This window comes from Scylla paramamosain, chromosome 6 (assembly GCF_035594125.1).
Source record: "Scylla paramamosain isolate STU-SP2022 chromosome 6, ASM3559412v1, whole genome shotgun sequence".
NCBI lineage: Eukaryota > Metazoa > Arthropoda > Malacostraca > Decapoda > Portunidae > Scylla > Scylla paramamosain.
Genome location: NC_087156.1, coordinates 34616984 through 34629496, shown reverse-complemented (window position 1 = coordinate 34629496; position 12513 = coordinate 34616984). Strand labels below are relative to the sequence as shown.

General features: G+C 42.6%; 1 protein-coding gene across 9 annotated transcripts in view; it reads left to right on the top strand.

Annotated features, from left to right (window-relative positions):
* LOC135101648 (multiple C2 and transmembrane domain-containing protein 1-like) overlaps positions 1-12513 on the top strand; it is a 169976-nt gene that overhangs the window by 84134 nt on the left and 73329 nt on the right. The window contains exon 2 of one of the 9 annotated variants that reach the window (XM_064005939.1): positions 8002-8359. The exons of the other annotated variants lie outside the window; for them this stretch is intronic. Coding sequence (XP_063862009.1) covers positions 8338-8359 — 22 coding nt within the window. The 5' untranslated portion in view covers positions 8002-8337. The remainder of the gene's footprint in view (positions 1-8001; positions 8360-12513) is intronic. 9 annotated transcript variants of the gene reach the window in all.

Here is a 12513-nt window from a genome sequence, read left to right as displayed (position 1 = left end):
ACACACACACACACACACACACACACACACACACACACATGAATTAATAGTTGAACGAATAAATACGTAAATAAATGCATGGATGAATAAAAAAAAAAAAGGCAAACGTAAAAGGAGGTTAAAGGAAGGAAAGATAAGAAAAAAACTGCGTCCTTCTTGCCTACTGAAGTGAAACGGTCCACTGCCAGATTGCTTTCGGGGATTCGAACCCTTGAGTCATTACTTGTGAATCTATAACAGTCCTTCAGCCACTCAGCCTTGTGTGTGTGTGTGTGTGTGTGTGTGTGTGTGTGTGTGTGTGTGTTCTTATCTTCGTTTCTTGTGGGTTTTTTCTTGTTTTCTCTCTCTCTCTCTCTCTCTCTCTCTCTCTCTCTCTCTCTCTCTCTCTCTCTCTCTCTCTCTCTCTCTCTCTCTCTCTCTCTCTCTCTCTCTCACCTCGGTGTTGACTTTCGATTTATTCCTTTAGTTTGGAAAGTTTATTTATTTCTCTCTCTCTCTCTCTCTCTCTCTCTCTCTCTCTCTCTCTCTCTCTCTCTCTCTCTCTCTCTCTCTCTCTCTCTCTCTCTCTCTCTCTCTCTCACACACACACACACACACACACACACACACACACACACACACACACACACACACACACACACACACACACACACACACACACACACACACACACACACACACACACACCTACCTACCTTTCATTTAAACAAAGGTAAGGGAAGAGGGCGGAAGAGAAAAAAATATTAAAGGATGAATGGAGAGAGAGAGAGAGAGAGAGAGAGAGAGAGAGAGAGAGAGAGAGAGAGAGAGAGAGAGAGAGAGAGAGAGAGAGAGAGAGAGAGAGAGAGAGAGAGGATGATCTGGAAGAAAGGAAATAAAGATGATAGAGGCTGAGGGAGAGTAAGAGGAAGATAGAGTACTGGGAGCTGAAGGAGGAGGAGGAGGAGAAGGGAAGAAAGATAAAAGGTGGAAGGGAGGTAGTGGAGAGAAGAGGCAAGGAAGGAGAATAGGGAAGTGGAGGGAAGGAGGAGGTGATTGGGGTGTGGAGAGGGAAGGAGGCGGAGGAGGGGGTAAAGAAAGGAATTGTCTGTCGGTGGAGGGATGGGTTGGGGGCTTGGGGGGTGTTGAGTGGCCCACTACATCCGGGACTCTCTCTCTCTCTCTCTCTCTCTCTCTCTCTCTCTCTCTCTCTCTCTCTCTCTCTCTCTCTCTCTCTCTCTCTCTCTCTCTCTCTCTCTCTCGCTTCCTTTCAGTGCGTTAATCCTTCCTTTCTCCTTTCCTTCCTTCCTTCTCATCCTTTCTTCTTTACTTTTCTTCTTTTTCTTCTTCTTCTTCCTTTACTTATCTTCCCTCTCCACTTACAATTCTTTTCTTCATTTCTCATTCCCCCTCGTCTCCTGTCTTTCTCTCATTCTCATTTCTTTCTCTCTCCTTCTCCTCCTCCTCCAGTTTCGTCCTTTCCTCGTATAAAATTTCCTTCTATCTTTTTACAGCTTACCTGACTGAGACCACGACCCACCTGTCCCTAATTGGCGTGGGAAAATAAGACTCAGTCAGACGAGAGAGAGAGAGAGAGAGAGAGAGAGAGAGAGAGAGAGAGAGAGAGAGAGAGAGAGAGAGAGAGAGAGAGAGAGAGAGAGAGAGAGACTTTATTCATGTTTTCTTTCGTATCTGTGAACTATATGATGCAAAATTGATTAAACTAAGACCATTATTTGGGTGTATTTGTAGCTATGTGGTGTTTTGTTGGATATGTGGGGGTGAGGGGGGGCTATGAGAGCAGATGGTGGTGGTGGTTGATAAGACTTCATTTACCGGAAAAGGATGTGTATGTGTAATGTTTGTTATGTTGTTCGTAGCTTTTTTTTTTCTTTCTTTTTTTTTGTTTCTTTACAGTGTTTTACTTTTTTCCTCATTATTTTTTGTTTTTTTTTCTCTTTGGTCCGTGTTCTTTTCTCCGTTTTCCTTTTTTGTTATTCTTTTTCGTTTTCTTTTTTCTTTCTTTTTCTCTTTTCTTCTTTCTTCTTCTTCTTCTTCATCTTTTTCTTCTTCTTCTTCTTCTTCTTCTTCTTCTTCTTCTTCTTCTTCTTCTTCTTCTTCTTCTTCTTCTTCTTCTTCTTCTTCTTCTTCTTCTTACTACTACTACTACTACTACAACTACTACTACTACTACTACTACTACTACTACTACTAATACTAATACTACTACTATTACTACTCCTCTTCCTCCTCCTCCTCTTCCTCCTCTTACTACTACTACTACTACTACTACTACTACTACTACTATCGTCATCATTATCACCACCACCACCACCACCACCACCACCACCGCCACCACCACCATCACTGTGTCTTCCTCCTCATCCATCTCTTTCTAGTTCCCAGAGTCTTATCAATGTATTTTGGTTTTCCCTCATATTCCACCTTCCACTGGTACAAAGACACAAACTGGAGCAGAGACTTAAGAAAACTCGTCTACGCAGTTTGTGTGGCAAGAGAGTGTTAGGAACGAAGAAAAGGAGCGAAGGAAATTAATTTAGAAAACTTTCAGAAGAGGATTGATGAGTCTTTTTTCAGAGTGTCCGCTGAGTCCAAGTGAATGAGGAGGAGGTGGGGAAGGAGGAATACAAAGGAATACAAAGGAAAAAACAGACGGCAACATCCCTACTTGGCCTAACGAGGTTGTGACTTTACTACCACTATAGATTCTGTGAGTTAGAGGTGAAGGGACAGCAAGGATCAAGAAAAGAACAACACCGTGCAGCACAGAGAAAGAGTCATGAATGTGACAGGCAAGGCTGGAAGAGACACATGTTTTTAATAGATAACATTATTTACTAAAGAAAATAAATAAATAAATAAAATAAATACATTATTAGTTGAGGGATTAATTTGAACGGTTCACTTGGAGAGAGATTCCCGGTTCCCTCAATTGCGCAACTAGTTAAAGCGCTTCACACACTCAGGACCTTTGTTCTTCATCACACCGCCATAGTTTCACCGCGCGCACACACACACACACATTCACACAAGACCACTGATTTCTTCATCATACCATGGGGACCTTGAGCAAAACCCTTTCAGCTTTCCGCCGCGGAAGGCGCCATACCACCACCCCGAAGGGCGGGACACGACCCCCTCCCCAGCTGACGCCCGGTACCCACTCACTGCTGGGTGCACAGAGGGCGCGGGTGTGAGGAGACCGCCCATCCTTCTCCGCTCCACCAGTGGATCGAACCCGGGATCTCTCCGTTGTAAACCGAGTGTGATAACCACTGCACCACGGAGTACCCGGAGGAGGAGGAAGAGGTGAAGGAGGAGGAAGAAGACTTAGAAATGCTGTATTGTTTTGTCACAGAGAGAGAGAGAGAGAGAGAGAGAGAGAGAGAGAGAGAGAGAGAGAGAGAGAGAGAGAGAGAGAGAGAGAGGGGTTATCGTGTAATTTTCGGTCTTATAGATGTGAATCACTTGGTTACCTTTGAGTGTGGTATTAAAGCAGAGATCACAGCTTTGACACAACCAACAATGAACATTTGTGGCAGAACTCTTCTTTCTTATTGTCGATATTATTATTATACTCATGCTCTGAATTGTACGCGTTCATAAACCTTTACTTTTTTCTTGTTATTGTGACAAAGTACTCCTTAATAATAACATATTTTTTTTCCCAATGTTTTATGTCAAGTGCGCTATACCTAATGAAAATAAAATCATCATCATCATCAATACAATTATTATCACTACGTAGTAACATTATAAGTAGCAGTATTAACATCACTATTTTAAAAGCCTGCATCCCTCGCTCCCTTTGGCTATAGAAAAACAAGCTACTTCTGTCCTTCCCTCTGTCTATCCTCTGTTTGACGTGAACCTGTCCATCCCTCACTGTCTGTAACTGTCCACGCTTAAATAAGTCCTATATTCTCCCGGCTCGTATTTTCCCACCAAGAATAAATAAAATAAGAGACTATTACTACATATATATATAAAAAAAAGCAACACACACATAAATCTAGTCAGTTATCAGGGAATGACAAGACATCGTGCCGAAATAATGTACATGATCGATTGATTAATGAAGAATGGACGAGGTGAGAACAGGAAGAGGGGGATGAGGGGATGTAGAAGGAGAGTGAGAGGGGAAGTGAGGTGAGGGGAGTAAAGGGAAGTGGGAAGAAGAATAGATCGAGGGGTGAGAGAAAAAGGAAGTAGTGAGGAAAAGGGGAGTGGAGGAAGTCAGGAAAGAAAGGGAAAGTGGGAATAAGAATAAATAGGAAGAGAGAAAGAGGAAGTATAAAGGAACAGGAAGGGACAGGAAAGAAGAGAAGATACAGAGAAACAGAAGAGGAAGAGGAGGTAGAGGGGAAAGAGGTAATAGGAATACGAATAGACTGGATGAAGGGAGAAGAGGAAAAGAGGAAGTAAGTAAAGAAGAACACAAAAAGTAGGATAACAAGAGAAATGGGGGATGAAAATAAAAATAAATAGGACAAGGGGAGATAGAGATGAAAAAGAGGAGGACGAACAGGTAGAAGGGAGCATGAGGGAGAAGGGGAACGAGAAGAGGAGAGAAGGACATTGAGAGGAGAAGAAGGGAGGAGCGGGGGAATGAGATGAGATGAGGGGACAAAGGGGGAGTGAGAATAAGAACAGATGGGGATGAGGGGAAAGCAGGAAGAGAGGGGAAGAGGGGGATGCGAGGGGAGGCAGGCAGGTTAGCGGCTGGGCATTGATTGCAGGCTTAAAGGTGGCATCAGGAGGTGTGTTTGGTTCTTTGTTGGACTTGCTCAGTGTGTGAATGCAAGCTTCTATGTGCATTCATAGTATTTGAACTTTTCTTTCTCCTGCTTCTTTCTTTCTCTATTTCTTTCTTTATCTCTGTTTGTCTCTTTATCTCTGTTTGTCTCTCTCTCTCTCTCTGATACTGTTTCAATTTTCATTCCTTTCTTTATTAAAAAAATATATATGTTAGAAATGTTACCTACATGTTTTTATTCTTTCACATCTTGTTTTTATACACTATTCTCTTCACTGTTTTTTTTTCATATGCTTGTTTCTTTCACTTTTTTTTCAGTTTTGACTTCCGTGTTTATTATGTTCTTTTGTTATCATGCTGCAATTTTTACGTACGTTCTTCTTATTTGACGTCTTTTTTTTTATGTTGCCTTTCTCTGACCTTTTTTCGGCTTTTTTTTTCCTTGATGACTTGTATTTCATTCTGTGTTCATTTTAATATCGTTTCTATAGTAATAAGTTTTTTTTTTTTCGTTTAATTTGAAGCTTCTTTCCCTCTTCTCTCTTCTTTCTTCTCTCTTCTTCAGTTCGTCTTGTCTTTATTGCTTCTTTTCTTCTTATATTTTACGCTTCCATCTTTTTCGTCTGTAAAAATTATACCAGATTCTTGTTTTTTTCTTTTTCCTACTTATCTCCTTTTTTTCATTTTTTTTTCTCTCCCTTAATTAGACTTTTCCTTATTCTTATTAATTTATTTTTATATTTCCTTCTATCTTTTCAGTAATAATGAATGTTTTTTTTTTATCGTCGCGTTTCTTATTTTTCTTCTTTCTTTCATCTCTCTCTCTCTCTCTCTCTGGTTTTCATACTCTGTTTTCTTCCTCATTTTTCTTCCCTTATCTGGTTCTATTTCCGCCGCCTCCATCACTTCCTCCTTCCTTTTGCAACCTTTTACTATTTCCTTCCTCCTCCTCCTCCTCCTCCTCCTCCTCTCCGATCGTTGCTTCCATCCCCTTCTTTTTTTCATTCTCTCCCACCTTCATTTTTTCCTTGGGTTTCCTATCTTACACATCATGTATTCTCTCTCTCTCTCTCTCTCTCTCTCTCTCTCTCTCTCTCTCTCTCTCTCTCTCTCTCTCTCTCTCTCTCTCTCTCTCTCTCTCTCTCTCTCTCTCTCTCTCTCTCTCTCTCTCTCTCTCTCTATCTATCTCTATCTAAAGCGTATCGTAAACACTTTACACAAAGGCTGTTTATTCTCTCCCGCCTGAACCTAATTTTGTATCCCTCTCGACACCTGTACACACACACACACACACACACACACACACACACACACACACACACACACACACACACACACACACACACACACACACACACACACACACACACACACACACACACACACACACACACACACACACACACCTACGCGGCACCCTTATCACTGTTATCTAAGATGCTATGGGCGTGCTGCTGCTGGTGCTGCTGCTGCTGCTGCTGGCGTTATCTCTCTCTCTCTCTCTCTCTCTCTCTCTCTCTCTCTCTCTCTCTCTCTCTCTCTCTCTCTCTCTCTCTCTCTCTCTCTCTCTCTCTCTTTTACAGCATATCTTTCTTTTCATCTCTTCTGTTTCTCTCTTTTTTTCTTTTTTATTACTGTGACCTTGTTTTTCTGTTCCCCTGCGTCTTTTCTTCCTCATTGTTTTCGTCGCTTCGTTAGTTCGTGGAATTGTTTGTAGGTTCTTGCTTGTATCGTGGAAGTTGTGTTGAGTGTCCAATCTTTTTCTTTTTTTTTATCTTTTATATATATCTTTCGCTTCATCGTCATGTCAGGTTTTGTATTACCCCGTCGGTTTTGTCTGTGGCGTCGTGTCTGTCAGTCGTTGTCATGTCTGTAAAAGCAGTAGAGAGTTCTGTCAGTCACCCTCTCTGTCTGTCTATCGGTTCGAGTGTTGTTTTTTTCTTGTGTATTTTTTTTTTTTTTTTTTCTCTGTATTCTGTCAGTTTCTCTGCGTCTCGTTGTGTGTGCTACAGCTTCGGGCCCCTCTGCTGTCAGCGCTTCTGTCGTTCGGTCGGTCAATATGCTGAGTCACATGTTTGTTCCTCTATTTGTTCTGTCGGTGAGTCGATGCCGGTGTCAATTTCTCTGTCGTTCCGTCGTTAAAACATTGGATTCCTTTGCTGTCGCCGTTTCTGTCTATCGGTGTGCTCTGCTTGTCTTTGTTGTCTATTTTCCTCCTCTATTTTTCTGTTGGTACGTTCTGTTTGTACGTCTGTTCCTCAGTATCGCTTCACAGGCACCGTTCCTATCGGTTAATCTGCCTTTCCGTCTTCACTTTTACCTTTTCTCGTCTGTTTTTCGTCTCGGTGGCTTATCTCGTCTGTATGGCTCTGTCTGATGCAGCGCCGGGTCACTCTATTAGCTATTCCGTCAGCCCATCTTGCCTGTATCGGTCCCTGTTTGCTTTCCCTCTCTGCGCCTTCTCGTCTGTCGCGTCCTTAGGTTAGCAGTTGGGGTCCTCCTGCCTGATGCCTCGAGCTGCCTGCCTAGCCGCCTGCTGGGAGAGAGAAACAGTCAGTCTCCTCTTCTTGATGTTTGGGTTATCACTTCTGACAGCCCCATCTCTCTCTCTCTCTCTCTCTCTCTCTCTCTCTCTCTCTCTCTCTCTCTCTCTCTCTCTCTCTCTCTCTCTCTCTCTCTCTCTCTCTCTCTCTCTCTCTCTCTCTCTCTCTCTCTCTCTCTCTCTCTCTCTCTCTCTCTCTCTCTCTCTCTCTCTCTCTCTCTCTCTCTCTCTCTCTCTCTCTCTCTCTCTCTCTCTCTCTCTCTCTCTCTCTCTCTCTCTCTCTCTGTGTGTGTGTGTGTGTGTGTGTGTGTGTGTGTGTGTGTGTGTGTGTGTGTGTGTGTGTGTGTGTGTGTTTTATCTCACTTCTCGCCTTTCCTCTTTCTCTCCCTCCCTTTTATCCTCGTTTATTTGAATTCCGTCCTTTGCTTTTAACTTCAGAAAGCATCGAAAGAAAGGAAAAAAAGACAAGAAAAAGACTGAAGAGACAGGGAAGATAAATACGACTTCGGAAGGATACGCACACGCCAAGAAGGAAAAGTTATCTTCACATTTGAATTTTTTTGTTCGTCGTTCACTTCTTAAGAATATATAACCTAACCTAAACTAACCTGTCCAAAACCTAACCAGACCAAATCCTAAAAGAAGTATTAATATAACGAAAAACCTAACCTAGCTTAATAATATAACGAATAATTCCTTGCAGCTTTGACGAAACTTATACAAACGAAAGAGAGAGAGAGAAAAAAAAACACTGAAAGCAAAACTACAACGAAGATACATACGAAAGAAATAGTAATAATAATAGTAATACATCAAGTGACTGTAAAGGGAACGAAGAGAGAAAGACAGATAGAAAAAAAAATAAATAAATAAATAAACTTGACTACTGTACGTGTTTGTGTCCTTGTACGTGTCTGTGTGTGCGTACGTGTGGGTGAGTGGGACGCGCAAAATGACCCACTCGCCTGCTACGACTCCTGCCGGCGAGTGACGTGTTGCGACGTGTTGGTGACATCACGATGGCACCTCTTAGGTAGTCATGCTGAGAGTCCCGGGCTCAGGTGAGTACTGGCAGGTGTGTGGCAGGTTAATGAGCTCCTGTTATAATGTTACCTAATGTTAATTGTCTCTGTGTACAGGTTTGTGTTTTAGCAGCAAAGTAGGACAGATGATTGGTATAATTAGGTGATTCATTATATATGTTCACACACACACACACACACACACACACACACACACACACACACACACACACACACACACACACACACACACACACACACACACACACACACATGCATAAATAAATAGGTAGGTAATTTTATTGATCTGCAAAGTTTAAAGTATAAAACCTTGATAGCAACACGAAATATGATATTTACGTAGTTGCAAAAAGGATCACACACACACACACACACACACACACACACACACACACACACACACACACACACACACACACACACACACACACACACACACACACACACACACACACACACACACACACACCTGTACGTAAGTTTTATGCATGACTTGTCTACTCGAATATGCATGTACCTCGGGAATCCATTTTTAAAACACGTTACAAAAGCTGGATCATCGCCAAACATTTTTCTACACCTGGGGGTCACTGCGGTATGACCTTTGACCCCCCTCCTTGTTTGATTGACCCCAATTTGACCCCCACCTAGTTATCATTTCCCTCTGAAGTGTTTATCATCCCTGACTTGTCCCTTCCCTATTTTATCCTCCACCCTCCCCTCTCCTTATTATCCCTGACCTCCCCCGCCCCTCTGTGACCCTCGACCCACGCCCTCCTGTCCTCATGAAGCTCCTCGCAATTACGGCAACAGGCTCATGAAGGTCTGCACGTGGCTCAGTAATTTGAATACCTGACCTGATTACTGGGAATTAGAGGGAGGGACGTAGGGAAGGGGAGCTGCAGCCACCCACTACGTATATCCACTACTGCCCCCACCCCATCCATGAACGCTGCCTTCCCGACCCTCATTCCCCCCCAACTTCGCTTCCTCCATCCATTTACTTGTGATTGGTGGAAAAAAATAAATAAAAATAAATGTGTGAAGAAGAATGACATGATGGTTGGTAGAAAAGTGTGTGTTTTGAATGATAGTAATTGTGTTGGGGCGTAATGATAGTCGTTATCGTAACACACAAAAAAAAAAAAAAGAAAGAAAAAAAAGTAAATGAATGAATAAAGACAATATAATTACCTACCTGATTAACTGGTGAAAAGTAATTACGCATAAATGAGATCCCGTTTGTTAGGTGTTAGTCGTGCAGCAGAACATCATAAAAGCCGTCACGCCAGTTTTTAGTTATGAACGGTAACAATGTGAAATATACAAGAAAAAAAAAAAAAAAGAAAGAAAGAAAAGAGAAGTAACGGATAAAAAGTACTTGTCTTTTGAAGTCAAAGGTTAAGCATTGTACTGAAAAACGATAAGAGCAGTATAAGTTATATTCACTTCAGTTGTAGTAAACAGTAGCAGGGAGAAGTATATTAAAAAAATAACCAACACTGAATAGAAACCGGGAGAAAATTCGGTCTCTTAATACTGGAGCGCGTTCAAATATTCATTCAATTAGCAGAAACGGTAAAATGTGGCCATGGAAAAGATTAATAAGAAGCAGTGACAAACAGGGAAACATCAATCCATCAGTCTGTGTTGTCATGTAGTAATTGTATTCGTGCAATCAAGAACGACGGGTTTAGCACAAGTCAGACAGAGAGAGAGAGAGAGAGAGAGAGAGAGAGAGAGAGAGAGAGAGAGAGAGAGAGAGAGAGAGAGAGAGATAGAATAGTGTGGGAACAAGGAAAGTTGAGCCTGCTGTAATACCCAGTAGAGTGAGGGGACTTTGTAACACACACACACACACACACACACACACACACACACACACACACACACACACACACACACACACACACACACACACACACACACAGAGAGAGAGAGAGAGAGAGAGAGAGAGAGAGAGAGAGAGAGAGAGAGAGTTTGTCATGTACACTTTCCCTTGACTCTGTGTTGTGTGTGTTTTTCCTTTCTTTTTTTTCTTGTTTTGATTGTTTGTTTAACATGTTTTTTTATTGCACGTATCTCAGCCGTAAGTTTCGTTGCCTCAGATGTGCAGTGGCCGTGCTTCGTATCCAAGGCTCAGAACGAGGCTGTTACACATGTACACACAAAGATACGAGCATTCCACCAATTTATTCCCTATTTTTTTTCATCTTTCACTTTTAATTTTTAGTTTCGTTGCTAGTATACAATTCTCGCCCATCGTTCTCCTCTCTGTATTTTTCATATTCTTTTCTTTCTCTTTTTTTTTTTAATCCATTGTATTGTGTGTTTTGTTCATTATATTCGTATCTTTCTTTTTTTTTTATCATGCATCGGTTTTATTCCTTGTTTTGACTCTCATCTCAATTTTCCTTGCGTTTTGTTTGAGTTTTGTTATTGTGAATAGTGTGTGTGTGTGTGTGGATCTCTCAAAACACCCAGTACAAACATTATCAGAACACTAACTTTCTACACTCACTTCCTATGTGTTTGGTGCTTCCCTTCAATCCTAAGTCCTCAAATCTATTAACAGTCCCCAAAACGTGGCAGCTGTTAGTTTCTAAACACATTAAGGGGCGTCAGATTGAAGGAAATACGATCACAGTGGCAGTATGGCATGTGACTTTTGACCAAGGCTGTACAGGCATGCAGCAGCGGCGACACGGGGGCCAGGCGGGCTGTGAGTGAAGCATTAGCGACCACCACGACCAAGGTTAATGTTAGTACGAGTGATTAGTGCTAAAAGCGTGAGCGTGTCCCGGATTGGGAGAGAGAGAGAGAGAGAGAGAGAGAGAGAGAGAGAGAGAGAGAGAGAGCGAGAGAGAGAGAGAGAGAGAGTAATTATTTCCCATTTACGCTGAATAGTTTCCCACGTATCTGCATTATGACATTTCAGTGAAGTGATGCACACACACACACACACACACACACACACACACACACACACACACACACACACACACACACACACACACACACACACACACACACACACACTAAGTTCCGGAATCTCGTGCAGGCGAAGTGCATTTGTTGATATCACTTAAGTAGTAGCAGGAGGGGGAGGAGGAGGAGAGGGGGGAAGATACTCGTACTTATGCCCAGAGAGTCTTAAGTCTTGGCACGCCTGCTGGGAGAACATGTGCGAGCAGCAGGTGGCGCTGACGGGGAAGAACCATCACCACCACCACCTCCACCACCACTGCCATCCTCACTTTCTTCCTCCTGAAACGCGCACTCTAAAGCTGAGGAGGAACTAGGTCAAAGCAGGACAGAGAGCGAGAGAGATAAAGAGAAGGCAGGAATGCAAGTCGTTTGTAGTCAGATGTAAGGATCGTGAGAGAGTCTGAAATTAGTGCATAATGAAGGTGGTTATAGCAACGGTAGGGGGGCAAGATTTGACTTTTGTTGCTATTTCTTGAGGGTGGAGAGAAGGGGAAGGTGTGTGTGTGTGTGTGTGTGTGTGTGTGTGTGTGTGTGTGTGTGTGTGTGTGTGTGTGTGTGTGTGTGTGTATGTGTCATAATACAGCCACACAGGCATTTAAAACGAAACTTAATGCCGTTTCACACACACACACACACACACACACACACACACACACACACACACACACACACACACACACACACACACACACACACACACACACACACACACACACCCTAATTAACTAACCCTTTTTCTTCACACATTTATCACATTAGGTGACCGTCCCTGCCTCTAATGGAAAGTTAACTGCCCAATTAATTAAGCTAACAAAAGGTAATTATTCAAACTTACAGAAGCGGGCTATTCAAGGGTGACAGCTGGACGTGGCTAAGGTGAGGCGAGGGTGGGGAGGTTTAAGAGGGAGCAGGGGTTAAATGTGGGTGGCTGACTGGCTGGCGATAAAAGACCATATTCTAAAATACTACAGTGCTGCACCTCCACCATACCCAAAAGGCTTTACTTGACGTGTCACGGGTTTTCAAGTGTGTTTTTATGGTTCTAGTGACAGATTAACAAGATATCTACATTGTTAACAGAAGAAGCACTCTTGGGAATCGACTAATCATCTCTGTGCTTTCGGAAAACAGTCGTGGTGATAGAGCAAAGCGTTTCTGAGGACAGCCCATAGCAAGACATGAAT